Source organism: Pituophis catenifer, unplaced genomic scaffold (genome assembly GCF_029215685.1).
Source record: "Pituophis catenifer annectens isolate HBS135680 unplaced genomic scaffold, rPitCat1.0.hap2 SCAF_16, whole genome shotgun sequence".
Classification (NCBI taxonomy): domain Eukaryota; kingdom Metazoa; phylum Chordata; class Lepidosauria; order Squamata; family Colubridae; genus Pituophis; species Pituophis catenifer.
In genome coordinates this window covers 21,646,460-21,673,889 of record NW_027256896.1, presented here as the reverse complement: position 1 = coordinate 21,673,889, position 27,430 = coordinate 21,646,460, and the positions used below count along the sequence as shown (strand labels likewise).

Sequence of the window (27,430 nt, the reverse complement as noted above, 5' to 3'; positions counted from 1 at the left end):
GGCGGGTGGGGGGTGGGGGAGGGCAGCCTCAGAGAGGGGTGCGTGGGTTGGGGGGCTTATGGAAGCCGGTCTTACTTCCCAGATGATCACCACCGTGTGCCAGTAGAGTGACTGATCCGTTCTTCTTGGCTTGCCATGTGCCTCTTCCCCCTCCCTTGCCTGCCATCCTGCCCTTGGGGTGGGGGTGGGGGTGGGGGTCGTTCCTGGGTTTTCTGCATGCGGTGCAACTGGCTGAGCCTGCCGCCTTTCTGCTAGGGAGAGGTTGGAGCCTCTGGCAATTGTGGGGATATGGAGGGGGCTACGTGTGAGGAGAAGCTGGGATGGGGAGCGGAGCCAAGTGGGAAGACATGCCCAGCCGAAGAACCATCCCTGCCAATTCTGCCTTCTTTCAAAGAGTAGCCAAGAAAGCCCTGCCCAATTTCAGGAACGTTTTCCTTTCTAGAGCCTGGGGTATCAGGAAGGAAGAGCCTTTCATATAAAATGGAGGCTTCTGCCCCCCTCCCCCATTGTGGAGCAGAGACCTTTGGAGAGCAAAGATCCTGGCTATCCCTAGATACCTGCTTCTTTGCCATAGACAAATGGGTGTAGAAGCCAACAGCATCTTCTACAGCTGATCAGAAGGTTTTTCATGACCCTCGATTTCTTCATCAAAATCCATCAGCCTCTGTCTTTGCTTTGAGACGGGGGGGGGCAGCCCCCTCCTCCTCCTCCTCCCAGCTTCAACTGTGATGAGAGGGTAAGGAAAAGAGGCCGCTCTTTAGCATGGCTTGGAGGTGTGACTTCATTGGTGTGTACCTGCCTGGGTGTTCCTTTTTCCGCATGCAAAAGCCGCCTTATTTTTAAATATAAACCATGCATTTTCATAGCCAGTATTTAACCGAATTAATAGATGCCGTGTAATCTGCTTTGGGCTGCATTAGAAGGAAGGTTGCGTGCAACCATTCCTTCGGCCCCCTTGCCTAATTTCTGTTGTCGTTTCCTTGCCAAATGAACGCTTTGGCGGCAATTGCAAAAAAATTTCTCTGATTTGCTTTGGCCTAATAAATATGCTGAAAAAAAGATACGGGTTATGACCGATTGCCTCCGTGGTTGAAGACGATCCAGAATGCAGCAATCGGCCGTGTTGACTAGTTTTACAAAACAAAAAAAACCAAAAAATGACCAAGTCCTACAAAGGCGGAACCAGAGGCCAAAATCAGCCACAGGGAACCTGTGTAGGTAAAATGCGCCCTGCGGCAAGTGCAGCTGGAGAACAATGCGCCTCTTTGATCCACACAGAGATAGTTTCTCTGAGGGCAACTCGAATTGCACCCCCTCCCTTTTTGATTCACACCCTCCTCTGCCCGGCCATGGACTGACAGCCAAATCCTTGGATCAATTTTAGGGCGAGTTGGAAAAGCAACTTCTCCAGGCCAATCCCATCCTGGAAGCTTTTGGGAACGCCAAAACTGTGAAGAATGATAACTCCTCCCGATTCGTAAGTTGGCACAACTTCATGAATGGGGAAAGGCAGGGAGGGGAAGGGGGGGCTGAACCAAATAAGTACAAATGGAGAATAGGACTTCTTCTTCCCTGGAAAGGAAAGGAAGAGGAGAAGGAAGGGAAGGGAAGGGAAGAAGGAAAGGAAAGGAAAGGAAAGGAAAGGAAAGGAAAGGAAAGGAAAGGAAAGGAAAGGAAAGGAAAGGAAAGGAAAGGAAAGGATTATAAATGGGGAGGAAGGACATCAAAACTCTCTGAAGCCCCCTGCACCCCACCCAACCATGCCGTCTCCTTTCTCCAACAGGGCAAATTTATCCGCATCAACTTTGACGTGACGGGGTACATTGTGGGAGCAAATATTGAAACCTGTATCCTTTTTCAGAATCCCCCCCTTTTTTGCTTCAGGCAACTGCCTTGTTTTACCTAACTGTGGGTAAGTTAGTATTTATTTTAAAAAACGGTTGACTTGCTGAACCTTCATGGACAGATTTGCTGGAAAAATCTCGCGCTATTCGGCAGGCCCGAGAGGAAAGGACCTTCCACATCTTTTATTATTTACTTGCCGGGGCCAATGAACAAATGAAGAGTAAGTCGCCTCCTTGGCCGATTTTAGGGAGGGTGGCCTGAGAGGGAGGGGCACTTCAGAGCAGCTGCAGTTTCTGGTGGGGGGAGCAGGTTATCTCCCTTCCCCAAAGGGTGTTGGCACTGAAGCCAAGAGGACATTTTTGCTCTCAAAAAAGGCCAGTGGCCCCTTTGGGGCAAGAAGCTTTGTGCCCAAAGCCGGAAGCTCTACTCTCCACATGGGCTCCCCACTGAAGGAGACTCCGGGGGGGGGAGTGGGACTTCCTCTTCAGCCCCTTGGTTAGGAGCGGGGTTGCCCAAGCGGACCTTTCAGGGCCAGGCTGGCCAGGGCAGAGGACGGTTGGGGAGTAAGCGATGAGGCCCCAGGAGTTTGGACCCAGAGCTGGGGAGGGTCCTGGCCGGCTCTTGGCCTCACTGAGGTTTTGTTCTGTCTGCCTTGCAGTGGACCTTCTGCTGGAAGGGTTCAACAACTACACGTTCCTCTCCAATGGCTACGTGCCCATTCCTTCTCAGCAGGACAACGAAATGTTCGAGGAGACCCTGGAAGCCATGACTATTATGGGATTCACAGAAGAAGAGCAAATTGGTAAGAGAAGCAAAGAGGACCTCTGGCTCTGGATACTTAGAATGCAACCACCTCCCTCGGGTTCCAGGGCTTAGTAGTGAGGCTGTTGAAGAGTTTCCTGAATCTTGGCACATGGGGAACCTATGCAGGTGTGTTCTCGACCTGATCCTAACCCTCGCTGAGTTCAGTAAAGCCACTGGTGGGATAGTTATGGGGAAGAAAGCCTCTGTGATCGAGAGGGAGAATCCACCCACCTACCTAGAGACGTCCTTTGAATTTCTCTCCTTCCTAACCTCACAGCAATGCTGAAAGTCGTCTCATCAGTTCTCCAGCTTGGCAATATTGTCTTCAAGAAGGAGAGAAACACCGATCAGGCATCCATGCCGGACAACACAGGTAGGTGCCCAGCAGTGGTGGAAGAGTTTTGCCTCCTCAGGGTGAATTGAGTCCCTGAGGAATCCAGGTTGCCAGAGCAGCCCAGTCAGCCATGGATGGCTGCAGTCACCAGAATGGTCTTCATGAGGATGTTTCTTGATTCCAGCTGCTCAAAAGGTTTGCCACCTCACGGGCATCAATGTGACAGATTTTACACGGTCCATCCTCACCCCACGGATCAAGGTTGGACGAGACGTCGTTCAGAAGGCACAGACCAAGGAACAGGTGAGGAGGCCAGCTCAGCTTTCTGACCTTGAGCCTTGATGCTTTGCTGGTCTGGATCCTTGAGAAACTCAGCCTGGCTCCCCTTGCCTCCTTAGGCCGATTTTGCAATAGAGGCCTTGGCCAAAGCAACATACGAACGCCTCTTCCGTTGGATCCTGACCCGGGTGAACAAAGCCCTTGACAAGACCAAAAGGCAAGGCGCCTCCTTCTTGGGCATCCTGGACATTGCCGGCTTTGAAATTTTCGAGGTAGGGCCTGGGGCAGTTCCAGGGTGTTTCTGGCCGAGCGCTTTCTGGCAGGGAGGCGTGAGCTGTTCTCAACTGTCTTTCCAGATCAATTCTTTTGAGCAGCTTTGCATCAACTACACCAACGAGAAGCTCCAGCAGCTCTTCAACCACACCATGTTCATCCTGGAACAGGAAGAATACCAGCGCGAAGGCATCGAGTGGAATTTCATTGACTTTGGGCTGGACCTGCAGCCTTGCATTGAGCTGATTGAAAGGCCGGTGAGGAGGCCGGGCGGCTTTTGATGCCGAGGAGCAAAGGGGGCCACCCTCCAGCTCTCGCCTTCAAGAATACGGGGAAGTGGGCAGGGAAAATGGCGCTTTGGGGCAGTGCTGGATTTGGGAGTTTCCTGGCTGAGCAAAGGGCTGGACTAGAAGACACTTTCAACTCCGTTAGTCTGTTATTTCCCAGGATGCAGGAAACCTCAGTCAAAAACCTTCGTTTCAGATAGGAGGGGACAGAAGGGGTTGACTACATTAACTATCTAAATCAGTCTTGTCCTCCACTCCTCAGGGTAGTCCGCTGTCCACTCGGGCCTCTCCTCCTAAAAAGAGTTCTGTTGAGTAAAGCAACAGAATGGAGGTTTGGCTCCTCTCTCTGCCAGTGAGTTGGGCAAAGGCTGCTCCACCACAAGTCCCCAGAGCTTGAGATGGTACCGCAGCTTCTCTTCCACCAGCAGCCTCATGCCCCCCCCCCCACTGCTGTTCCAGAATAACCCTCCTGGTGTCCTGGCCTTGCTGGATGAAGAATGCTGGTTTCCAAAGGCTACCGACACCTCCTTCGTGGAGAAGCTGTGTACCGAGCAAGGCAACCACCCCAAGTTCCTGAAGCAGAAGCAGCTGAAGGACAAAACCGAGTTCTGCATCGTCCACTATGCCGGAAAGGTACCAAACAGGCTGAGGTTTCTCTTCCTGGTGCCCAGAGAACACGCTCTCTCTGCGTTCTCTTAGGGACGCCTTGCCTGCCTCTCCACCCACATCAACTGCTCCCAGGTGGCCTTTCTGGCCACTGTGGTGACCCCGGCGGCTCTTTCGGTTTTCCTCAAGGTGTCCTACAACGCCAGTGCCTGGCTGACCAAAAACATGGACCCTCTGAATGACAATGTGACGGCCTTGCTAAACCAGTCTTCTGAGAAGTTTGTGGCAGATCTCTGGAAAGAGGGTAGGGAATAAAATCTTGGCTGGGTGGGAACAAGAGGAGCCGTAGTCCAGGTTTTATTAAGCTACCAACTGGGCAAGGTCAGAGGTTCTTAAAGCTGCTCGGGGCCCCCTAAAAACTGGGCCTCCCTGGAATTGTGTGGGAGAAACCCAGTGGTTGAACCTCGCTGGGCAGGGGCTGCTCGAGCCCCCAGCTTGACCTTCCGGCCTCCCTTGTCCTGCAGTGGACCGCATTGTGGGCCTGGACCAGATGGCCAAGATGACCGAGAGCTCCCTGCCCAGCGCTTCCAAGACCAAGAAGGGCATGTTCCGGACGGTGGGGCAGCTGTACAAGGAGCAGCTGACGAAGCTCATGACAACCTTAAGGAACACCAACCCCAACTTTGTCCGCTGCATTATCCCAAACCATGAGAAAAGGGTCGGTGCCCCAGCGGGGCTTCCACCTGGCAGATGCTGGGCAGCCCTTCCCTACCTATATGCCAGACACCCAACTCCCATCACACCCAGCCAGCCACAGGAGTTTGGGCTCAATGCATCGGCAGAATAGAGATTGGCTCCGCCCACTGCTTCCCTGCTTAAAGGGGTGTCAGATGTGGCCCTTGGTCACTTTTGGGGAGGCAGCATTTCATTCCAGGCTCTGGGGTCCCTTTGGGAAAGATAATTTATTCAAGGATATTGCTGTGTGGGTGTTTTAGCCCTCCTTAGGACTCCAGGAACCAAAGGGCCCCATCGACATCTCCCTCCTTTCCTCCTCCTCCTCCTCCTCCTCTCCTCTCCGTTTGGAAGGGTGACCCCCTCCTTCGTTTCTTCCAGGCAGGGAAGCTGGACGCCCACCTGGTGCTGGAGCAGCTGAGGTGCAATGGGGTTTTGGAGGGCATCCGCATCTGCCGCCAGGGCTTCCCAAACAGGATTGTCTTCCAGGAATTCCGGCAGCGGTAAGGGGGGCTTCTGTGAGAGACAGGCTGGGAGTCCTGGAGCCCATTCAGACGGGTAGGAGCCGGGTGCCCAAAGTGTGCCAAGGCCTGGGGAGATCAGCAGGAAAAGCTCTCCTCTGGGGTGAATGCGAAGGCCTGTTTCGGAAGAGGCTTTTGGGGCTCTGGGAGCCATTCTGACCGTAAAGCAAGGCGAACCCAACGAATTCCAACCCTCCCCCCCCCAGAGCAAAGTAGATCTGTGGGCTCAGGGCTGTCTAGGAGAAGGTCCTGTGGTTTGGGGAGGGGGATATTTCTCCACGATGGGAGTAGGAAATGGAACACGACAAGAGTCCAAGTTTAAGGCCGGAGTGAACAGAGTGATGGTGCTCTTGGGGGTGCTTTTTCCCCCCACAGGTATGAAATCCTGGCTCCTAACGCCATCCCAAAGGGCTTCATGGATGGGAAGCAGGCCTGCATCCTGATGGTGAGCATTTTTCCTCCAGGCTCACTTCTCTTTGCCTCCTTGTAGCTTTGGTCTCCTGTCTTAAGCACAGTTTAGAATTCATTGAGAGTTGCATGAATTGATTGCACATAAGTTCAAACATGCCTTGGAAAAAATACATTCTTTAACTTCCTCCCTCCCTCCCTCTCTCCCTTCCTTCCTTCCTTCCCAATGAGGTTTTTGTGCCTTGAGTAATAGCTTCTTGGCATCAGAAGCCCAAACTCCACCTGTTGGACTTTTACTGATCAAGCAGCACCTGCCCGGTTGGGAAGAAAGTGGGAGAACCCATTAAGTCCTGCTGAGGACCAACTGCATATTGCACCTCCCCCTCCTCCAATAGATCAAAGCCCTGGAATTGGATCCCAACCTGTACAGGATTGGCCAGAGCAAGATCTTCTTCCGGACTGGCGTCCTGGCTCACCTGGAGGAGGAGCGAGACCTCCGGATCACTGACATCATCATCTCCTTCCAGGCCCAATGCCGGGGCTACCTGGCCAGAAAGTAAGGCTCTCTCAAGGGGAGCAGGGCAGCCCAGCGGTGCTTCCAGGGCTCTGGGTTGAATGTCAAGGGGCTCCTCCCGGGGCCCAAAGGGGTGAGAGAGGAAGCAGCTGTGGGAGATACATTGATGGAGGGATGAGTTGGCCTCTTGCCCGCCAATGTCTGGCCCCTCATTGCAGCCCCCGCAGCCTCACAGCCCCCTCCCCCCCTGCTCATGGCAGACTTCTGGGGGTGCAAAGGGCCCAGGTTTCATGCTCCACTTCTGCAGGGCTTTTGCCAAGAGGCAGCAGCAACTGACCGCCATGAAGGTCATCCAGAGGAACTGCGCTGCTTACCTGAAGCTGAGAAACTGGCAGTGGTGGAGACTCTTCACCAAAGTAAGTGGCTGGTCCTTGGGGAGACACCCCCCCTCAGACCCCTGGAAATGCCAGTCTTGCTTCTGCTGGGCCAGTCAGGCTGAGCCCCAAGGTGGTTGGGAATAAGTGACCCCATAAACTCTTGCTCTGCAGGTGAAGCCACTGCTGCAGGTCACCCGGCAAGAGGAAGAGATGCAGGCCAAGGACGAGGAGCTGAAGATGGTGAAGGAGAGGCAGATCAAGGCCCAGAGCGAGCTGAAGGAGCTGGAGCTCAAGCACAGCCAGGTGAGCCCACCTGCTCCTCCTGAGTCCCCGCAGGGAAGGGCTGGCACCCAGCACACCTGGGGTGCAAATGGAGGATGGGCAGCTTCTCTTGAGCTGTTTTGCCCTGTGGAGGACTTTGCTTAGGGTGCCCGGCTCACCCTAGGATGCCCAGAGCAGCCACTGGCCAACTAGCCCTCTTGCCTTCTCAACCTACTGCACAATCTACTGTAGACATTCGAAACATCTTGAAGCCGAAAGGAGGGAACCTGTGGGAGGCGCAGGCATGGCTTTCTCAGCCCAGCAGAGCCCACCCGGGGTGGTTAGCCAAGCCTTTGGTGCCCCAGGCAGGGCGTCCCCCCGACTGAACACCCTCCTCTCCCTCCGGAACAGCTGAGCGAAGAGAAGAACCTGCTTCAGGAGCAGCTGCAGGCTGAGACCGAGCTCTACGCGGAGGCCGAGGAGATGCGGATTCGCCTGGCTGCCAAGAAGCAGGAGCTGGAGGAGATTCTGCATGAGATGGAGGCCCGGATCGAGGAGGAAGAGGAGCGCGGGCAGCAGCTACAGACCGAGAAGAAGAAGCTGCAGCAGCACATGCTGGTACCCGGGTGGTGTTGGCAGCTGGAGGGCAGCCCCAGTCAGGCCCGCAAAGCCAGAGAGTTTTGCCTTCAGCCTCACCCGCTGCCTCTTCCAGCTGTTTCAGAGAAAAATGGCTTTCCTGGGTGCAGAAGCTGGATCCCTCAAGCCCCATTGGAGGGGCAAGCCAGGAAAAAGCCACTGCAAGCCATGCTGGCACGGTTTCATCTAAGATTCACCTCCGTGAGAACTAGTGGCTTGTAGGGAATGGAGGAGTCTTAATTCTGTCTGCTGTGTACAAGGCCGAGTCGGGGAGCCCGGAGACAGCTCAGCTGGGAGCTTTTAGGGGTGCCAAAAGAGCGAGGGCTGCCAAGGAAGAAGCCGAAGGTGGCTTTAGGGGCAGGAGCAGTGAGTGGCCGTTTGTCCCCCCCCCCCTTACTTCTCCTTCTCCCCATGCTTGTGACCCCCAAAGGACTTGGAGGACCAGCTGGAGGAGGAAGAAGCTGCGAGGCAGAAGCTTCAGCTGGAGAAGGTCACCGCGGAAGGGAAAATCAAGAAGATGGAGGACGACATCTTGGTCATGGAAGACCAAAACAACAAGCTCTCCAAGGTCGGTGCCGGTTCACCCTCCCCTTGGGCTCCAAGGCCAGGGAAACGAGGAGAGTGGCCCCTCCCTGCCCCCTGCAGTGCAGTCAGGCTCAGGGGGCGGCTGGGGGTGCAACCAGTCCTGCGGTGAGGCTATTTTGCCTCTGACGGGTCGGCCACCCAGCCTTGGAAAGATGCATCTGGGAGACGGGCAGCGCTTCGGTCCTGGTTGGGGGAGCCATTTCACCGGTTGACCAGGCCCCGTGGGCACCCCTGCCCGAGTGCCACCTCCTCCCGCTCCAGGCTTCAGGGAAGGCGTCTTTCCTCCCCACCCCAGGAAAGGAAGCTCCTGGAGGAAAGAGTCAGCGATTTGACGACAAACCTGGCCGAGGAAGAGGAAAAAGCCAAGAACTTGACCAAGCTGAAGAACAAGCACGAGTCCATGATTTCGGAACTGGAAGTCCGCCTGAAGAAGGAAGAGAAATGCCGGCAAGAACTAGAGAAAATGAAGAGGAAGCTGGAGGGGGACTCGAGCGACTTCCATGAGCAGATCGCTGACCTCCAGGCCCAGATTGCTGAGCTGAAAATGCAGCTGGCCAAGAAGGAGGAGGAGTTGCAGGCCGCCTTGGCCAGGTGGGGCACTCACCTCCCCCGGCTGGCTCCCCTGGATGGCCGAGAGCCTCGGGACAGTGAAGGGGCCAGGCAGCCTCCCCAGGACAGGAGTGCAGAGGACTCCCTTGGCTGCTTGTCTTCCAGGGAAGGGCCGTTGTGTTCCAGAGGGACTTCCATCTGGCCAGCCAGGAGGTCTCTTCCCCACCAGGGACCTCCTTTCTGCTCCCTCCTCCGGTCTTTCTGTACATGGAAATCCCTCAATGCCCCCAGACAAGACCAGTGTTTCCAGAGCCAAGCCAGCTGGCCTTGCGGGCTGAAGCCCCTTTCTGCTTCCCTCACCCAGGCTGGAAGACGAGATGAGCCAGAAGAACAATGCGCTGAAAAAGATCCGGGAGTTGGAAGCCCACATCTCAGACCTGCAGGAGGACCTGGACTCTGAGCGGGCGGCACGCAACAAGGCCGAGAAGCAGAAGCGGGACCTGGGCGAGGAACTGGAGGCCCTCAAGACGGAGCTGGAGGACACCTTGGACAGCACAGCCACCCAGCAGGAGCTCAGGTGGGGCCGGGGAGGGGCCGGGGCAGTTCAGACTGAGCTGCATGGAAGCCAGCTTCCGGTGGGAAGGGGGGATGGTCAGGAGAGGACGGAGGAACCGCACCCGCTTCATGCTCCTTTGTGCTGGGGCTCAGAGCGAAGAGGGAGCAGGAGGTGACGGTGCTGAAGCGAGCGCTGGAGGAGGAGACGCGAGCCCACGAGGCCCAGGTGCAGGAGATGCGCCAGAGGCACACCCAGGCCGTGGAGGAGCTGGCCGAGCAGCTGGAGCAGTTCAAGCGGGTAACCCATACTGGCGGAAGGGGAATGGGGGCCCTGCCACGGAGACCCTGCTCGTTCCAGGTCATCCTCCTGCCCGGCTGAGCATCTTTGATGCTTTCAGGCCAAGGCCAACCTGGACAAGACCAAGCAGACGCTGGAGAAAGGCAACGCAGACCTGAGCAACGAGATCCGGTCGCTCAATCAGGCCAAGCAGGAGGTGGAGTACAAGAAGAAGAAGCTGGAGGGGCAAATGCAGGAGCTGCAGTCCAAGTTTGCTGATGGGGAGCGAGTCCGGACGGAGCTCAACGAGAAAGTCCACAAACTGCAGGTAACTCCGAAGGGTGGGGGGATCCTTCCCCACCTTGACAAAAACAGCCAGTCGGGGAAGGGCCTGGACCCCTGATGGGTTGCTGAGCCTTCCTTGTCTATGGCTGGCAGAAGGCAGAGCTGGGGTTCCGTGATGCTGTGCCATCTGTGGGGTTTACTCAGAAGGGAGTCCTGTTCAGCCCAGATTCCACGAACAACTTGGCTCCTCTTTCCTGTCTGGGCTGCTTCCATAGTGCAGGTGGGGCAACAGGCGCTCAGTGGTAGAGCTCAGGGAGGCCTCAGCTGCTGAGAAAGATGGCCTTTCCTCCCTCTCCAGCAATCAACTTAGATCCGCTGCTGCTCTTCTTTTGCTTTGGGGAGCTATTTTACCTTATTCTTAGCTGCTTTTTCTTTTGAGTTGCTATTTCCTAGTAACGCAGCCTATCAATGCTGGAAATCAAACACAAGGCAGATCAACGCTCCCGATGCCGTTTCCCTTTCCTAGGCGGAGGCTGAAAGCATGGCGGTGCTCCTGAATGAAGCCGAGGGCAAGAGCATCAAGCTGACCAAAGATGTGGTGACTCTGAGCTCCCAGCTGCAAGACACGCAGGTAGGTGCTTTGGGGGCTCCCATCTGGGGAAGGCTGAGGTGGGTCTTTGGGAAGGGGCTCACCAAGGGCTGTCCCGCCATCCAGGAGCTGCTGCAGGAGGAAACTCGGCAGAAGCTCAACCTGTCCACCAAGCTTCGGCAAATGGAGGACGAGAAGAATGGCCTGCAGGAGCAGCTGGAGGAAGAGGTGGAAGCCAAGCAGAATCTGGAGAGGCAGGTTTCAACCTTAAACGTGCAGGTATGAGCAGTTCTGATTCTGTGTGTTTATGCCTTGCCTGTTTATCCTTGCACAACTCTTGTAAGGTTGGTTGGGTTTTATGGCTGTTTTAGAGCCTGTTAGTGTTCCAAAGCATGGGGGCATCCCATGGCATTTTGATGCAATTGGCCCAAGAGAAGATGCAAAATGGTGGTGGGACCCAACCTGCCCAGGAATGAGAGACCCACCCCTGCTGGCTTTTAAAGTTGGGGGCTGTCCTGTTGAACAGACTCAAGGAGTCCTCCTTGCTGTGTCTCTGAATCTCACCCGCAGCTCTCGGACTCCAAGAGGAAGATGCAAGAGTATCTTGGCACCATTGAAACCATGGAGGAAGGCAAAAAGAGGCTCCAGAAGGAAGTAGAGGGCCTCACCCAGCAGTTTGAGGAAAAAGCTGCTTCATACGACAAACTGGAAAAAACCAAGAACCGGCTTCAGCAGGAGCTGGATGACCTTGTGGTTGACCTGGACAACCAACGTCAGATGGTTTCTAACCTGGAGAAGAAGCAAAAGAAATTTGACCAGGTGAGAGTGGAACTCTTTGATCTAACATCTACTACTAACCCTAACCCTAACCCTAACCCTAACCCTACTCTAACATCTATTCTAATGCAACTGGACATTCCATTGATGCAAAAGTTGACCTGTGTTTCACTACATTAATACATATGTTGATTAATTAAAGGTTTTAGTAAATTAATTCAGTATAGCCATCAAAGCGGTTTTAGTAATGTTAGTATTCTACCCAGTCGCCTGAATTTTGTATGCTGGTAAGGAAAAGTAGACGGGGCCTGCTCATTGAGCCTGGCACTGTGGCTTCATTCAAGTGGCCCCCAACGCCTTCTCTCTTCGTAGATGCTTGCTGAGGAGAAGAACATCTCTTCCAAATATGCTGAGGAACGAGACCGAGCAGAAGCCGAAGCCAGAGAAAAGGAGACCAAAGCACTGTCACTGGCCCGAGCTCTGGAGGAGGCTCTGGAAGCCAAGGAGGAGCTGGAGAGGACCAACAAATTGCTGAGAGCAGAGATGGAAGACCTCGTGAGCTCCAAGGATGATGTTGGCAAGAACGTAAGTCCCTTCTCCTTCTCCCTCCTTCCCTCTCCTCCTCCTCTCGCCCCCACCTCTCCTCCTCCCTCACGCTCTTTTCTCTGGAAGGTCCATGACCTGGAGAAGTCCAAACGGGCCCTGGAGCAGCAGATGGAAGAAATGAAGACTCAGCTGGAGGAGCTGGAAGATGAGCTGCAGGCCACTGAGGATGCCAAGCTGAGGCTGGAGGTCAACATGCAAGCGCTGAAGGGGCAGTTCGAGAGGGACTTGCAAGCCCGGGATGAGCAGAACGAAGAGAAGCGCCGGCAGCTGCAGAAGCAGGTACAGGAGGCCCCTTTCCCGTTGTGGGCATCCCTCCCATACCAGTGACCCTTTCCTGAATGGGCAACCTCCATTGAATAGAATAGGATAGAATTTTTCATTGGCCAAGTGTGATTGGACACACAAGGAATTTGTCTTTGGTGCATACGCTCAGAGCGCACAGAAAAGAAAATTATTTGTTTAACAGAGTGATGGCATTCGGGGAAAAACTGTCCTTGTGTCTAGTTGTTCTGGTGTGCAATGCTCTATATCCTCGTTTTGAGGGTAGGAGTTGAAACAGTTTATGTCCAGGATGTGAGGGGTCTGTCACTATTTTCCCAGCCCTCTTTTTGACTCATGCAGTACACAGGTCCTCAATGGAAAGCAGGTTGGTAGCCATTTTTTTTTGTGCAGTTCTAATTATCCTCTGAAGTCTGTGTCTGTCTTGTTGGGTTGCAGAGCCAAACCAGACAGTTATGGAGGTGCAGATGATAGACTCAATAATTCCTCTGTAGAACTGGATCAGCAACTCCTTGGGCAGTTTGAGCTTCCTGAGCTGACGCAGAAAGAACATTTTTGTTGTGCTTTTTTGATGACGTTTTTGATGTTAGCTGTCCATTTTAGATCTTGCGATATGGTAGAATCTAGAAATATGAAGGTCTCTACTGTTGATATTGTGTTGTCTAGTATTGTGAGAGGTGGAAGTATGGAAGGGTTTCTCCCAGGGATGAAATGCTCCTGGATCAGACCGGATCACCTGATCCGGTAGCGATTTTTCCCTGTGGTTCAGCAATCTGGTAGCGATCGCCGCCTGGGTGTCATTACTTCCTGGTTTTAACCAGGAAGTAATGTTTTTTTGCCTTCTGCGCATGCACAGGTTTTGTGCATGTGACACGCGTGCGCTTCCGAACCGGTAAGTAAGGTAAGTAGATTTCATCCCTGGTTTCTCCTAAAGGCTACCACCATTTCTACGGTTTTGAGTGTGTTCAGTTCCAAATTGTTCCGGTCGCACCACGAGGCTACTTGTTCAACCTCCTGTCTGTAGGCGGATTCATCATTGTCTTGAATGAGACCGAGCACTGTTTTGTTGTGGGCTGTAGAGTTAGAAGGGTGGGCACAGGTGGCTTTGGGTGCAGCTGCAAACTCCATGCTGCGTGGCATCACCCTCCCGGTCTCTCCTCCCTCTTCACCAGCTCCATGAGCTGGAGGTAGAACTGGAAGACGAGCGCAAGCAACGGGGCCTGGCAGCGGCCGCCAAGAAGAAGCTGGAGGTGGACCTCAAAGACCTGGAAGGGCAGGTGGACTCTGCCATCAAGGGCCGCGAGGAAGCCATCAAGCAGCTGCGGAAACTGCAGGTAGGGAGGTCCACACGCCTTCTGGAGCAGTCTCCCGCTTCTCCAGGGGGGCTCCAGATGCATTTGGGAGACAGCCATCATGCTCCCCCCACCTCACTGGTCCTGGAAGATGGGACTGTCTGGGGGAGGAGGGGGTTACATGAGGGGGCAGGGAGGGGGCAGGAGGAAGGCCTGAGCTAAGGAGTGACCCTCTGACCCTGCTCCCAGGCCCAGATGAAGGACTTCCAGCGGGAGCTGGACGATGCCCGGGCTGCCAGGGAAGAGGTCTTTGCCACCGCCCGGGAGAATGAGAAGAAGGCGAAGAACCTGGAGGCGGAGCTCATGCAGCTGCAAGAGGTGAGCTGGTGGGAGGCTGGAAAGGCCAGGAGGGGATTCAGCTCTGCCGAGGTGAGCACCCTGGACATCCACTGCCCAGGATGTGTGTGTGTGTGTGTGTGTGTGTGTGTGTGTGAGAGAGAGAGAGAGAGAGAGAGAGAGGGACAGTGAAGGGCTGAAGTGGGAAGACCTAGCTCTGCTGTCAGCCATGGAAGTCACTCCGGCCACCCCCTGCACAGGGTGGTTCTGGGGCAGAAGATTGAGGGGGGAGCTGCACAGGCCACCCCCAACCCCAGGAGAAAAGCAGGACTGAAACCTGGCCAAACAGCCATTTAAAACATCTCCTTTGCCCAAGTGGGGAATACTATCAAATCGAGCCCTCTCAGGGCGAGTTAAAGGGCAGCTCCCTGATTCTGAAAGTGGGTCCCGGGCCCTGCGGAGTCCCTTCTGTCTGGAGAGAGAGGTGCTCAAGGAGCCTCTTCCTTGGCAGGACTTGGCTGCTGCAGAGCGGGCTCGGAAGCAAGCGGAGCAGGAGAAGGAGGACCTGGCGGAAGAGCTGGCCAGCTCTGCCTCGGGGAGGTAAGGGGCCTTGCAGCACCCCCCAGCTGGAGCTGGAGAGCACTCAGATGAGCTGCCCAACACTGGAGCTGGGAGCTGGGGGGGAGGCAGGGAGTGGACCTCAGCTGCTGGTCCCTTGCAATGCCCCCAACTGCCCCCCAGGATCAGCCTGCAGGACGAGAAGCGCCGCTTGGAGGCCCGGATCTCTCAGATAGAGGAGGAGCTGGAGGAGGAGCAGGGCAACATGGAGGCCATGAGTGACCGCTTCCGCAAGGCGGTGCAGCAGGTAAGCCCCCCCCCGGGGCGGGGGGGAGGGGAGGGGGTGGGCATGGAAAAAGTGGGACTTGCTCCAGATGGCCCCTCGGGAAATCCCCTTTTTCCCCTCTCCAGTCGGAGCAGCTGAGCAATGAGCTGGCCACGGAGCGTGCCACGGCCCAGAAGAACGAGAGCGCCCGCCAGCAGCTGGAGCGGCAGAACAAGGAGCTGAGGTCCAAGCTGCAGGAGATGGAGGGGGCCGTCAAGGCCAAGTTCAAGGTCACCATCTCGGCCCTGGAGGCCAAAATCGGCCAGCTGGAAGAGCAACTGGAGCAGGAGTCCAGGTGCCCAAAGGGGGCGGTGGGGCAGGGCTGCATTGTGTGGGGGGTTTGCAGCCTGGGTGCCCAGGTGTGCATCCAGCTCCAGGCCTGGTCTTGGTAACCTTCCTAGGGGAGTTTTGAGATGCCATCACTAAATCATTCAGGCAGACCCCCTTTTTTAGCTTTTAACTTTTCTCAGCACCTTTTTAACATTGTATTCAGTTCTGGGTCAATAAAAACCCTTTCTGAGGAAATACAAGCAGCCTACTTTGAAACAATTTGACCAAAACTCAGAAATATTTTTAAAAACGCATCAATTTTCCTTCCTTCGCCCTGGATGCAATTCACAAGGCAGAATCTCTTTCCATGAAAGGAACATGCCGGCTGCTCATTTTAAGGCAGCAGATTGTCCCGTCTTTGGATTGGGCGGGGCTGTTGCTGTCAAGCCCTGGAGAGCTTCATGTGGACTAGCCCCTTTGAGAGCCTTTCTGCCTCCCTACAGGGAAAAGCAGATGGTGGCCAAGGCCCTGCGCCAGAAGGACAAGAAGCTGAAGGAGACCCTGCTGCAGGCGGAGGATGAGAGGAAGCAGGCCGAGCAGTACAAGGACCAGGTGGGTGCCCGGCTGTGCCAGGCAGCAGGAGTTCATGGCCAGGTGGGCAGGCGAGGGAGTGGGGAGTGCTGTGGCAGAGCTGAGTGAGACCTCCACTCCCATCATCGCCCGCCGGAAACACTGGGGTGGCTTTACGTCCTCTTGGGCTGGCTCTGAAGCCCCTGCCGGCCTCCCCCCACCCCAACCAGGCAGACAAGGGCAGCGCCCGGGTGAAGCAGCTGAAGCGGCAGCTGGAGGAGGCGGAGGAGGAGTCCCAGCGCATCAACGCCAGCCGCCGGAAGCTGCAGCGGGAGCTGGACGAGGCCACGGAGAGCAACGAGGCCATTGGGCGGGAGATGGTGGCCCTGAAGAGCAAGCTCAGGTGAGGGCCCTGCACCCCCACACGCATCGGCCCCTCCTGCCCAGCGGCCTCGACCCATTTCCATCCAAGGTCGGAGCCAAGTGGTTGGCTGGCAACCCTTGGCCTCCTCACTTGGTGGCTCCTGGCAGCTGAGTCAGTTGAGCAGGACTGAGCAGCACCGGAGCATAGGATGGCAGCGCCTTCTCCTCTGGGGCCCTGGTCCCCCCAACCAGGCCCTCTTCTGCCTGCCAAGGTGCTGCCGGCTGGGGCTGATGCCGTGGGACCTTCTCTCTTTCAGAGGGAACCCAGAAGCTCCGCAGTGACTCGGCAGGTACCAGGCCTTCACCTTGGCAGCCTGCTTGTGATTGCAAAGCCCCAACCTGCCTTTAGTCCCCTAGAAATCCAAGCGAGCAAACTCTGAAGGCTTGGATCCCTCGTGGGCAGCGGCTTCTTCCACGAAACAAATATTACAGTTTGCTCTGCAGGCTCCTCTTCTCTAGAAGTCTCCTGCACACTGATATTCTAGTCCGGGGGTCTAGCAGCCATCTGTGGCATGCCAGAAACGGCGCACACAAGCAAACCCTCACCCGCCGGATGCAGGCAGCAGGCGAAACCTGCCCCCTTCAGTTCTGGGAGTTGAAGCCCACAAGTCTTAAAGGGCCACGTGTGGAGACTCCTGCTTTAAATAGCGGCAGCTTCTTCCCTCCGATGCACGTGGGAGCTTTGGGGGGAAAACCTGGCTTCTTTCATGAGCAATGGAGCAGTGTGGAGGCCCAAAGCATTTCCTTCAGCTGCTTTTGAAGCATGACCAGCCCTGGTACTGGGGGGTGGGTGGGTGGGTGGTCAGGCAGCTGCCCCATCACGCTGCCAGGCAAGCCACCACTTTGTGAGGCAAAAGCATGCAGCTCGGGCCGGCTCCCTTGGAGCCATGCTCTACTGTGCAGCTGTGCTCCAAACACTCCTTGCGGCCCTCAGTTCTCCTCTTAGTGCCTGGCAAAGGGCTGAGCTGCTTCTGCCAGCCACCTCCAGCTGCAATCCTCAGGACTGTCCCCCATCCTGAGATGGGAATTCATGCATCGGCCCCAATTCGCCAAAACCTCTCCAGATCGGTGGAGCCACTTCCTTCTGTAATATTTGTAGATTCTCCTTTGCAGGAACTCCTTGCCACCAGCACTCAGCTTTGCCGCTGCCACTGAGTGAGTGTGTATGTGTGTGTGTGTGTGTGCGTGCGCACGCCCGCACATAGCCAAACTCCTGCTGCTGCATTTCACACACCTTTTCCGCTGGCCTTTTCTGTTCCTGCACAGGAGCTGAGCGGTTAGAGCTGCCCCCCCTCCTTCACGTTGTTCTCTTCACTGCAGAAAAGGCGCACCAGGCGCCGGGAAAAGGCTGCCCCTGTCTCAGTTCTTGATCGAAGTGGGGTCTCTAATGCAGGGAAAACGTTTGGCCCTTTTTCTCAGTTTAGGAAAAAGGCTAATCGCAATTGGAGGTGGGGGATGGAGGGGGCTAGAAAGCAGCCAGCAGGAAGTTTCAGCTAGTTTAAAGGAAGTCAGAGGAATGCCCCATTGGCTTAAGGAACTCTCTGCCACAAAACATGGAGGGCAGGTTAAAGGAATTTGGGGAGCTAGCAGCTCTTGGGCAGAGTGTCATCTCTGAGGCCTTTTCCTGGCCAGATGTTCTGAAAGGATCTCTCTCCTTTCAGATAGCACCTTCTGCTCTTAAGCCTCCACCGACTCCCGAGAAGTGGCACCCATGCGCCTCCCTTTCTCTAAAGGACTCTCTGCTCTTTGTCATCCATCCTTTTTCCCAACTGCAGGCGCGGGAACGAGCCGGTGTCCTTTGCCCCCTCGCGCCGATCGGGGGGTGCTGGTGGCGGCAGGCGGTCGGTTGAAAATGCTGCCGAAGGCTCCGAGGAAGAGGGAGACCCCCGGGATGCAAATTTCAACGGAACAAAATCCAGCGACTAACCAGCTTCCTCCCCTCCTCCACGCTTGCCCGTTTGACTGCTGCACCAGAAAAAAGGAAAAGGGGGGGCCATTAGCAGCACTCTAGGCCGCTTCACCTGTCCCAAAGCCACGTCCTCCCCGACCACAGCTGCCTCTACTCCCCCATAGACACTGAGCCACGGTGGCCTTAGTCACGTAGCTGCCTTTCTGCAAGGGTCACACCCATGCCTGGCTGACCAGACCAGGGCCACCCCCCAGAAGTGCTCCGAACCCCTAGGAGACAAAGCCCACTTGCCTTGCCCCCCCCTCAAATTCTTGTTCTTCCCCGATGCTTTCAGCCTTTCAGAAGGCACCCCAAAATTTGCCAAAATCCAACTGCCTTTTTGAGTCACTGCTTTGGGGTGGATGGGAGGGGAGGGAACGAGAAAACAACTCTTACTACTTGGGATGACCTTTGTGCTTAACACACACACACACATATTAATAAAGGTTGTTAAAAATCAGAAGAACCTGAGTGCAAAGTGTGCAGCGAAGCATCCCAGGGACAACTCACAAGCATGTCTCTCTTCAGGCAGAGGACTAGAAACTTACTGCCTTTTGAAACATGTCAGGGCAGGGGTGTCAAACTTGATTTCATTGAGGGCTGCATCAGGATTGTGTTTGACCTCGCAGGGCTGGGGTGGGCGTGGCCAGCTTGACATCGGCACCTGTGGTGGCCCGAGCGCACTGACAGCGAAAACGGGCTCCCGAGCTCCATTTTCATCTGCGACAGCCTCCTGCAACCCTCTGCCAGCAAAAACAAAGCTCCGGAGGCTCTCCTGAGCTGTTTTCGCTGGCAGAGGCACTACGGGGCCAGTCCTTCGCTCTTTCCAGGGTCAGATCTAAGCACTCTGCCTTGAGTTTGAAACCCCTGTGTTAGAGGAAGCCTGCTTCTTTTTGTTCAGATTGCAGGATGGTTCCTTGCTGCCAATTCTCTGTTCTGTTCAGTTCTAGCCAAGAAAAAACAAACTGGAGAGAGCAGCACAGTAGATTTGGATGACAAATCAGTTTAATAACCCAGCAACTGAACTAGGCCCCCTTCCCAGTGCTCCCCCCCCCCTCCAGAGAGCAAGTTGGAATAGGAGCCTCCACACTAATTCTCCCCCAACAAACTTTTTATAAACCGCAGGGATTAAAAGGCTCCACTTTAAACAGGGAAGGGGACAGGATCAAGGCACCAGGGCAGAACTTTTTAATGGTAGACTTCTGGTTCTCCAGATGGGTCGGACTACAACAACCATCGCCCGAAGGCCTTGTTGGCTGAGGATGAGGGGAGTTTTTGTCCTAAACCTCTGGAGTATACCAGCTTGTGCTTTTTTTAATTTAGAAGATTTCTATGCTGGGCCCCCTTAACTCTCTGCGCTCCCAGCAGCTGAGAAAGCATCTGACAACGCAAAGCTGGTGTTGCTGAGCTTCCTGAGACCCAACCCCCTTTTCCCAGCAAATGACCCCTAGGCAGCGTCAGAGGAAGTCCCATGGGGAGGCATTTCAAGTGGTTCAGCAGGCGCTTTGGGAAAAGGCTCCTCCTTGGCCAGGGCAGCCACAGCTTAAGAGGCCCAAAAGATACACTTGCGGTGTCCAGAAATGCTGGTGTTAAGAACCCTGAAGGCTTCTCCAGAAGTGCCCCATTCAAGGGCAAGGACCTTTGGGGGCCCAACTGGAGGCAGGAAGGAAGCCAGGGCAGGAGTCCAAGATCAAGGGGCTCTACTATCCCTGGTGAGGAAAGCAGAGCCTCCCGGCTGGGCAAGGAAAACTCATCTCCGGCTCCCTTGCAAGGTTCTTGATGTGGCCCTTCAGCATGCTGGGTCCCAAGACAGGCTCCCTCTTCCTCTGGACACAGCCAGCTTTCCTCTCGCTGCTCTCCCCCGTTGCAGGTGAACAGCCATTACCAGCTGCCCGAGAAGCGGGCTGCTCCCAAGGTCCCTCAGAAGAGCATCTGGGCTGGAAGGCCTGCCGGCCCGGCAAGGTTAGGTGGCCGAGTGCCTAAATCCAGTCTCTTGGCCAGCCTGTGGAATCAGAAGGGGTCATTGGCCTTGGAGCCTGTGACGGACCAAGAGGGCTGACAGTGGGGGAATCAAGCGAGGGATGGCCACAACTCACCCCAGGCGAGGAAGGCGTTAGAGGATGCCACACGCTCCTGAGGCGGAAGAGCCAGGCAAGGAGTTGGCACCTTCCTACCCCAGGAGGGCTGCTCCCAGTTTCCGGCCCATCTGTAACTGGGAGGACGCCAGCTGCAGAAGGCTGTATCTGTGGATGCTTCCCTCCCTGTTCTCCTGGGAGCCATGCCGTGGGGCTGCTTCCTTGCCCGCTCTGGGGCTTCCCCCAAGGCCTGCAGATGCCAGCCAGACTGACCTTGAGGCCCATCCAGCAGGGCGCTTTTCCGCTGGGACTAAGAAGCCCGGAGTGGGGCATTTGAACCAAGGGCCAAAGTGTTTAAATAAAAAGAAGGCAGGAGTGACTTACTCCGCCTGGGTCAAAGCTCTGTACCAAGGCGGGGGCTCCGGTAACGCCCATCTTTTCACAAACAGGCTAAGAAAACCTGTGCTTGCAAGGCCCGGCTGACGTCCATTCGATTCCAGCACATCCGGGGGACACAGAGTTGAGAGAGAGCCTCTGTGGAGCCCTCTCTGGGGGCGAAGGCCTCCAGCCACCTCTCGCGGCTCAGCACCTTTAGACAACAGTGGCACGTAATTTCTGCAGTGCCCCTCCGCAGGGAGGGTTTCCTGTAGACTCACCCCTGGGGCACATGAGGGCTGCTCAGCCGCCTCTCGAACGCATCTCTGCCCAAGTAGGGAGGAGGGGGCGCTGGGCTTCGGTAAGGGGTCTGGTCGTAGACAAAGTTTCGGCAGGAGGCCAGCTTGGATTCCAGCGCCTAGGAGCGAAGAGCATGGCTGGGTCAGCCCTGGGAAACTCCAGCCTGGATCCCACTGCTTGATAGGGATGGAGGGTAAATCCAGCTTTTCCCCTCGTTCCTCTCAAGAGCCCAGAAGCCTCACCCCGACTTTCCGCAGGAGGTCCCCCACGATGTTCAGTGCTGATATCCGTGCAGCTGGCGTAAGCGGGGTTGCCCCAGATCCAGTCTCAAAACCTGGGATAAAAAAGATGCTTTATTTGCAAAGGGAACAATGGGTGGATTTTAGATCTTTCTAAAGAGCTTCTTCTTGAACTGATTTTGTAACAGGACTTGAGGTTTTTCTACCCAGACTCAGTTCCAGGCCATCAGTGACCCCGGCCATCTTCCCCACTGGGAAGGGCCTAGCGTACAGCCACTTCTTCCCCTTCCCCACCAGGGGGCGCTATTTCTTCACGGACTCTACTGGGCAAGTGAAAAGAAAATTGTGTGTGTGTGTGAGAGAGAGAGAAACTTTTCACCTCTCCTGAAGGCTCCGGGGGTACTAAATCCATTGCTCGGCACTTGGGGGACCACAGGGGTCGATGGCCTGGAGAAGGAGGCTTGCATGGCTGCGTCTGTCCGTCTGTCTTGCAGGGAGCCCTCCACCGAGGCCTTCGGCTTCTCCTGCTTCTGCTGCACGGCCAGCTCTTGGCGCAAATCTAGGAGGCCAAAGTAGCTCAAGGGTGAGATGACCCTGCCCCTCCCCGCCCCCAGTGGGCCTCGGCACCCCAAAGCGCTCTGAAGCGCACAGCTGTGGCCAGGGAAGAGTGTGCAGCAGGAGGATTCAGGAGGCAAAGGCTCCTTCTGCCACGTGCAGGAACAGCCCTTGAAAGGGGGTTGCTGCCTGCCCGGCTCCTCTTCCCTCCCTGACATCTCTTCTTTCATGCTGGCCCAACTGCAGGCTCTCCTGGGGCTTCTGGCCCAGAGAGTGGCTGGGAAGCGGCAGAGTGCGGACCGAAGCACTGCCCACCCACCTCTGGCTTCGTCCTTCAGCCGCTGCACTGACTCCAGAAGGCTCTCCTTCTCATCCAGCTCGCTCTCTAGGAAGGCGTTGCGTTCGATGGCCTGGTTCAGACGCTGCTCAAAATCTTCCAGGGACATAATGGTGGCTCTGCAAGGAGCCCAGGCGGAGCGTTAGCCGGGCCTGGAGCTGGGGGAGCCCCCCCTCTGAGGAAGCTGGGCCCCATGGCCTCAGAGGGTCAATGGGGAGGCTCCAGGGCCTCTCTTGAGAAGCAGCCAACCCTGTCCCACCCCCCCTCCGCCCAGGGTACCTCTTGGCCCTCTCCAGGTCGTCGTTGCACTGCTCCAGTTCCCGGATATACTTCTGCAGCTGGTCCCGGGTGGCCCTCACCTGACCCAGCTCTTCCTCCAGGGCTGAGATCTGCCGGTGCCCATCGGCGTGGTGGCTGGCAATCTTCTCCTAGCCCCAAACAATCACAGAAAACAAGATGCCACTCTCACAGTCAGAGGTCCTTTGCCCTCCCCCACGGCGTGTCCTGCCTTGTCTTGCTTCCCCCCGCCCCCAGAACAGGGCTCTGAACGCCAACGCTGCCCCTGAGAGACAGACCCCTTGCCTCAGCTTGGCTCTCTCTCTGCCACCTGGCAGCTGGTGCAGATTCAATGGGCCTCTGTTCCAGCACTGCTCCGGGGGCGGGGGGTGTTGCGGGGGGCATGGATGAATGATCCAATTGTCAAAGTGGCTTTCCCTGTCCGAGAGCTGCTTCATCAGGTGATGGACTGTGGGATCACGACGTTAAAAACCGGATCCCCAATCGCTTTAGGCTGGATGGGGGAGGGGTAGTGTCCCTTTCCCCTTCCCTTCATCTTTGATGAGCCTCGCATTATCTGCCCGCCCCTTTCTTCCACCAGCCCACAGAAGCGGCCAATTTCCCCTGGCCAAACTCTGCCAACATCCGGAGCGTGAAGAGAGGGCAAAACCCAACCATCCAGCTGAAGCCAAGATGCCCATCTTTGCATATTTAGGTGCCCTGAAAGGCCACATTAGCAAGGCCACAGCTGCACCACACACCTGGAGCCTCACCCCGTGTAAATGCATGCGAGACCTACATGTAAATGTCCCTGACTGAAAAATAAATCTCAGACACACACTACCCTTGCAAGGTAGGCCTCTGCCTCGCCCAGTTCAAAGAACTGCTTGCCAGGCGGCCCTGCAGCCGTCCTTCCCCTGCTTTCCCACCCAGGACTCCGTTTCTCTCCTCCTCCCCCCCTCATCCAACAGAAACTCAGGAGCTCAAAAGGTGCCCCCTAATGGCCAGGATGGCCCTTGCAGGACTGAAATATTGTCTGCACCCCAAATCGGCTCCAGCCCCCCTCACAGGCGATGCTGGGGCTCCCCCGGCCCTAGCCTGTCTTGCTATGTCTCCTCCTGCAGGGGGTCTGGCATACAGGAATGTCCCCGGCTCCCTCCTCACCTTGACCGTCTCCACCTCCATCTGCAGCCGGGCGTTCTCCGAGAGCAGGTCCCGGTTTCGAGTCTCCAGCTGCTGCAGTTGCATCTCCAGCTCGGCTTCGTACTCGCGGCTGCCTTCTTGGAACTCACGCAGCTCCTGCTGGGCGCTCTCCACGCTGAGGGCAAAGCAGGGCAGGAGCCGGTCACGCCAACCTCGAGGCTGACCCTGGTTAAGGGACCGGGCATGTGGCTGTGCCCCACTCCACCTGCTGGCACCCCATGCCTGCCCAATGCCCAGAAGTGTCGCTGCTCAGTGCCCAGGGAAGCCAGAGGGGGACCTTTACCACTGCTTGTATTTGCCGGAAACCTCCTTCCAGTAGTTTATCTCGTCTTCCGCAGAATCGAACGGGCTTCTTTCAGGGTCAGTCATGGTAGAAGCCGCCTGGCATGATCTTCCTGCGAATTGGGGAGAGGAGAGCATCGGGAGCAGGTCAGTTGCAGAGCCCACCAGACCAGGGGTGAAATTCACTTACCTTCCCTACCGGTTCACAAATGTGCATGCACCACACGCGTGCTCGCTTTGCTCGCTCATGCTGTCACCTGCGCATACGCAAAGCCTTCTGTGCATGCGCAGAGGTTGAAAATCGTCAGAAAAGGGACATCATGACATCCGCACGGGTGGGCGGAGCTTCCCGCAGCTGCCGCTACCATTTCACCCGAGCCGGATAGAACGGCTGAATTTCACCCCTGCACCACACGTCTGACAGGACCAGCCATACAGGATATCCCTCCCAGCCTTGTGGTCTGAATCATTTTAAATAAAGATACGTTTTTAAAGAAAAATAAAATAAAGGCACGTCCTAGAAAGCAGGCCAGAGTGGGACTTGGGGAAGAAGAAACGCGTTTGGGCTTGTGGTTGGTCCGAGAGCTCATAATCCGGCTAAATTGAAAAGCGCACTTAATAGGTTTCTGTCTGCTCCTCCATCGTATCTGCTTGTGACTTGCTGAGCCAAAGGAAGAGGCTCACTGCCTGGACTGGCAGCAGCAACAAGGACGCCATAAACAGAGTTGTGGGGGAGCCACTCGGCTGGGCAGGCAGGGGGCCAAACGGGGCAAGCCAGGTGAGAGAGCTGGGCCAGGGCAAGGCGGCCTCTAGCTGCTTTCTTTGCTGCCTTCGAGAGAGGCCAACTGAGAGGACCTGGGGACCACTTTGCGAGCTGAGCCATTATGTCAGGAGGCTCAGGGAACCCCCCACAGCTGGACTGTTGTTTCCTGCCTGGGCCTTCAAGCTGGGAAGGGGTGAGGCTGCCCACCCCTCCCTCCTTGGCACACCGCTGGACTGGAAGGCAAAGCAACCCCGAGGTCTCTCCCCATCACAGGTTGCCCCTTCCTCAGGCCACACTCAACTCTGACAGGAGGGTAGAGGGGGGCACGTCCTCTGCTGGCCATGCACTTTTCCTTCTATCAAATTTTTGTGGCATGGATTTTAAAATGGACTTTACAGTTTTCCTGGATTTATTTTTACACTTCATATGGATTAATTTAAAGATAAACCCCTTGTCATTGGTACTTCTGTAGATTTTGCTCCAAAATATGATTCAGAAGTAAAAGAAAATGCTTCACTTCTACACGTCAATGTTTTACTGCATGTCCCGTGCCGGAAGGCCTCTGATGGGGGTGTCCAGGGGTTTCCGGCCAAGAGGGAAAGGCCCCTCACCTCTGAAACTGGCTGGAGAAACAGTAAGAGGCACCAGGAGCCAGAAGAGCCCATCGGGAGTTGGGGGGGGGGGCGAGGGAGCCAAGAAGGGGCCTGGTCAGGCCAAGACAACTTCCCAGCCATCCTTGGCACTGCCCTAAGCCAGCCATTCCTTTCCCAAACGGCCACAGGGGGAGGGGCAGCGCCACCACCGGAAGAGCTTCGGCCAATGGCTTCACACTGGACGGTGGCTATTCAATTGCCAGGCGCTCCCCAGCGGTACGGAGGGCGTGAGATCACCTCCCCAAAGGCTGCTTCCTCCCCCCTCCCCCCCGGCCTGGCGCTAGCAGTCAGGGCATCGGGCTCAGCTTCCGTGGGCCACTTTCCCACCTGGCCCCCCAACTGCGCTGAGACAGCGGGGCTGGCCGTGGATGCTGTTTGGGGGGCATCCGCGAGGGCCCGGGGGAGGGGGAGGAAGAGCCCCACCGGTCAAGCGCTCGGAGCCACGCAGGACCGGCCTCCCCTGCGGCCAAGGGGAGCCAGGAAATGCCGCTCAAGCCCCCTCCCGGAGCAGCGGGAAGGCCGGCCGGAAGACTCTCCTCAGGCCCGGCGAGGGGCGGCTGGCTCGCTCGCGGATCTCGTCGCCTCCCGGCCCCGAAGCTTCGCCCGCCGCCACTCACCCTGCCCGCAGCCAGGAGACGCCGCCGCCGCCGCCCCGCTCAACTGGCAACTCTCGCCCGACCGAAACAACACAAGCGGCCTCCCATTGGCTGCCGGGTCACGCGACTCTGCCGCGCTCCTCCAATCGGCGCGGCCCGGCGGAGCGTTGAAACTTTTGTATCTTTTCTGGCTCTCGCTCCCTTTTTTCTCAATGGGGGAGGCGCGCGCGCGCGGGCGGAAACGGTGGGGGGGGATGGGCTGTTGGAAGCCGCCAGCAACGGCAGAGCTTCTCTTCCCCCCCCCGGAAAGCAACCCAGCCCCCGCGGGGCCCCTCCCGCCAGCCCTTGACCACGATGCTCGGCAGCCAGCCAGTAGGGTAGCTCCCACGGCCAGAATGATGGGATTTGTAGTAGCCCAATGCCTCCGGAGGATGCTCGGCCGATTCGCTCGGCCCCCTTTACTGAAAGCCATTCCAAACCGGATCCTGGGGAGATCACGGAGGTGCCAAAAGATGAGCAAAGGACGCCGGATATTTGCCAATCCAGCTGGCCTTGTTTGTTCTCACCCTGAGAGAGAAACAGGCTTAAAAAGATAGGAAATGAGAGTTCCCCATTGTTGTTTTGAGCTTGGCAGAGACTTCACCCCAGCCTGTTTGAGTCCTATGCTGGTCCCCTGACCGTGCTGGCCTAAGGAGGGTAGCATTCGCACGCTCACTCACCTTTACCTGGCCTGCAGGCAGCTTAGCCTAGCTGGTGGGGGGAGGCCGCCTCGGCCCTCTGCTTATTTTCCAAAGTTCCAGTTCAGCTGAGCAAACTGACTGACCCCTCCGTCTGTCCTCTACGCAAGAGAGGAAGAGCTGCCAGGAGAGCTGAACCTCTTCTGTGGAAGGAAAGAGGCACTTTGGCCTCTGTGTGAAGGTAGCCCCAGCTCCCTCCTTCCTTCTCATTCCAGCTGCCCATTGAAGGCAACAGGTGGGTCAGCCAAAGATGACTAGGAATGACCAACACTTTTACGTGGAGCCCACGTGAATTGCCAGTGTGTGGCAGGATCAGGCTGGACTAAGCGATGACACATCCCTGTCAAATGGGCTCTCCTCAGGTCAATATTTAGCCCGAAAGCTCCTTGGGTGTCCTGTGGCCTCCATCCTGCACCCCAATGTGTCCGTCAGTCCAAAAGACCAGAGATGGCTCAAGAGCTGCACTTCCTGATGTTGCCGGGCAGGCCTCTTGAGCAGATGAAGGATGAAGGGAAGGAGACAGGCTGTGCAATTCCATTGCCCCAAATTCCTGCTCTCAATTAAGATGGTGTGCTAATTCATGGATCTCTTCTTGTTAATTGTCAGGATGACAATAACCTGACAATTAACTGTGGCGCTTCCTGTTGTCTCACTCCCAGCCTCCCTGGCCCTTTGGCCAGTCAGGCGTCCTGAAGGAAGCACCGGCCAGGAAGGCTGGGGTGGGAGGGGGCATCCAGGCCACTCTCAAATTGCTGTTCTCATTCAAGAGAATTTCACTGTGTGAAGAGGAGACCTGAGGATCATTGTTCTCTGCCTGGGATGGGATGGGAGGAGGAGCAGTGGGCAAAGAGCCCTTTGGGCAAGGGGTCTCTGAGCCAAAGCACAGAAGGAGGGCATTGAGGGCATTCGCACACACACAGAACTGAACTTGGCTTCCC

At 56.2% G+C, this 27,430-nt stretch overlaps 2 protein-coding genes across 5 annotated transcripts in view; one reads left to right on the top strand and one right to left on the bottom strand.

The window, feature by feature from the left end:
• The window catches only part of LOC139325218 (myosin-11), a 31,177-nt gene extending 12,647 nt beyond the window's left edge, over positions 1–18,530 (top strand). The window contains exons 6-41 of one of the 2 annotated variants that reach the window (XM_070955005.1): positions 1,385–1,477; positions 1,784–1,847; positions 1,967–2,065; positions 2,504–2,647; positions 2,927–3,022; positions 3,168–3,286; positions 3,382–3,534; positions 3,619–3,792; positions 4,282–4,455; positions 4,618–4,732; positions 4,953–5,146; positions 5,542–5,663; positions 6,057–6,126; positions 6,485–6,645; positions 6,911–7,019; positions 7,152–7,283; positions 7,653–7,859; positions 8,308–8,445; positions 8,758–9,053; positions 9,376–9,588; positions 9,720–9,864; positions 9,965–10,171; positions 10,655–10,759; positions 10,844–10,996; positions 11,288–11,536; positions 11,867–12,079; positions 12,167–12,379; positions 13,552–13,713; positions 13,921–14,049; positions 14,519–14,607; positions 14,749–14,872; positions 14,977–15,185; positions 15,664–15,772; positions 15,961–16,133; positions 16,411–16,443; positions 17,929–17,999. In XM_070955005.1, the coding sequence (XP_070811106.1) occupies positions 1,385–1,477; positions 1,784–1,847; positions 1,967–2,065; positions 2,504–2,647; positions 2,927–3,022; positions 3,168–3,286; positions 3,382–3,534; positions 3,619–3,792; positions 4,282–4,455; positions 4,618–4,732; positions 4,953–5,146; positions 5,542–5,663; positions 6,057–6,126; positions 6,485–6,645; positions 6,911–7,019; positions 7,152–7,283; positions 7,653–7,859; positions 8,308–8,445; positions 8,758–9,053; positions 9,376–9,588; positions 9,720–9,864; positions 9,965–10,171; positions 10,655–10,759; positions 10,844–10,996; positions 11,288–11,536; positions 11,867–12,079; positions 12,167–12,379; positions 13,552–13,713; positions 13,921–14,049; positions 14,519–14,607; positions 14,749–14,872; positions 14,977–15,185; positions 15,664–15,772; positions 15,961–16,133; positions 16,411–16,435 (5,178 nt within the window). In that variant the 3' untranslated portion in view covers positions 16,436–16,443; positions 17,929–17,999. Of the gene's footprint in view, positions 1–1,384; positions 1,478–1,783; positions 1,848–1,966; positions 2,066–2,503; positions 2,648–2,926; positions 3,023–3,167; positions 3,287–3,381; positions 3,535–3,618; positions 3,793–4,281; positions 4,456–4,617; positions 4,733–4,952; positions 5,147–5,541; positions 5,664–6,056; positions 6,127–6,484; positions 6,646–6,910; positions 7,020–7,151; positions 7,284–7,652; positions 7,860–8,307; positions 8,446–8,757; positions 9,054–9,375; positions 9,589–9,719; positions 9,865–9,964; positions 10,172–10,654; positions 10,760–10,843; positions 10,997–11,287; positions 11,537–11,866; positions 12,080–12,166; positions 12,380–13,551; positions 13,714–13,920; positions 14,050–14,518; positions 14,608–14,748; positions 14,873–14,976; positions 15,186–15,663; positions 15,773–15,960; positions 16,134–16,410; positions 16,444–17,928 lie in introns of both variants that reach the window. The other variant, XM_070955004.1, reaches the window with a different exon arrangement.
• Positions 18,531–19,150: 620 nt separating this feature from the next.
• On the bottom strand, positions 19,151–25,832 carry NDE1 (nudE neurodevelopment protein 1). Of its 3 annotated transcripts, none has more exons than XM_070955008.1 (9): positions 25,777–25,832; positions 23,745–23,856; positions 23,423–23,576; positions 22,262–22,410; positions 21,965–22,101; positions 21,470–21,649; positions 21,094–21,185; positions 20,833–20,969; positions 19,151–20,103 (listed from the first exon to the last, which is right to left on the bottom strand). In XM_070955008.1, the coding sequence occupies exons 2-9, from the start codon at positions 23,828–23,830 to the stop codon at positions 20,022–20,024; spliced, it is 1,017 nt and encodes a 338-aa protein (XP_070811109.1). In that variant the 5' UTR covers positions 23,831–23,856; positions 25,777–25,832; the 3' UTR covers positions 19,151–20,021. The 3 variants fall into 3 exon arrangements, with proteins under 3 accessions (XP_070811109.1, XP_070811108.1, XP_070811107.1); XM_070955007.1 differs by lacking the exon at positions 25,777–25,832 and adding an exon at positions 23,934–25,355; XM_070955006.1 differs by lacking the exon at positions 25,777–25,832 and having other exon boundaries at positions 23,745–25,355.
• Between the last annotated feature and the right edge of the window lie 1,598 nt (positions 25,833–27,430).

Excerpts from the sequence above, each read along its gene's own strand:
- NDE1 (XM_070955006.1), bottom strand. The coding sequence starts at position 23,881 with ATGCTCTCCTCTCCCCAATTCGCAGGAAGATCATGCCAGGCGGCTTCT. Across the intron at positions 22,411-23,422 it reads TGGAGGTGGAGACGGTCAAG|GAGAAGATTGCCAGCCACCA; the intron begins GTGAGGAGGGAG and ends GTTTGGGGCTAG. Across the intron at positions 21,186-21,469 it reads CCCCGGAGCCTTCAGGAGAG|GTTTTGAGACTGGATCTGGG; the intron begins GTGAAAAGTTTC and ends TTTTTATCCCAG.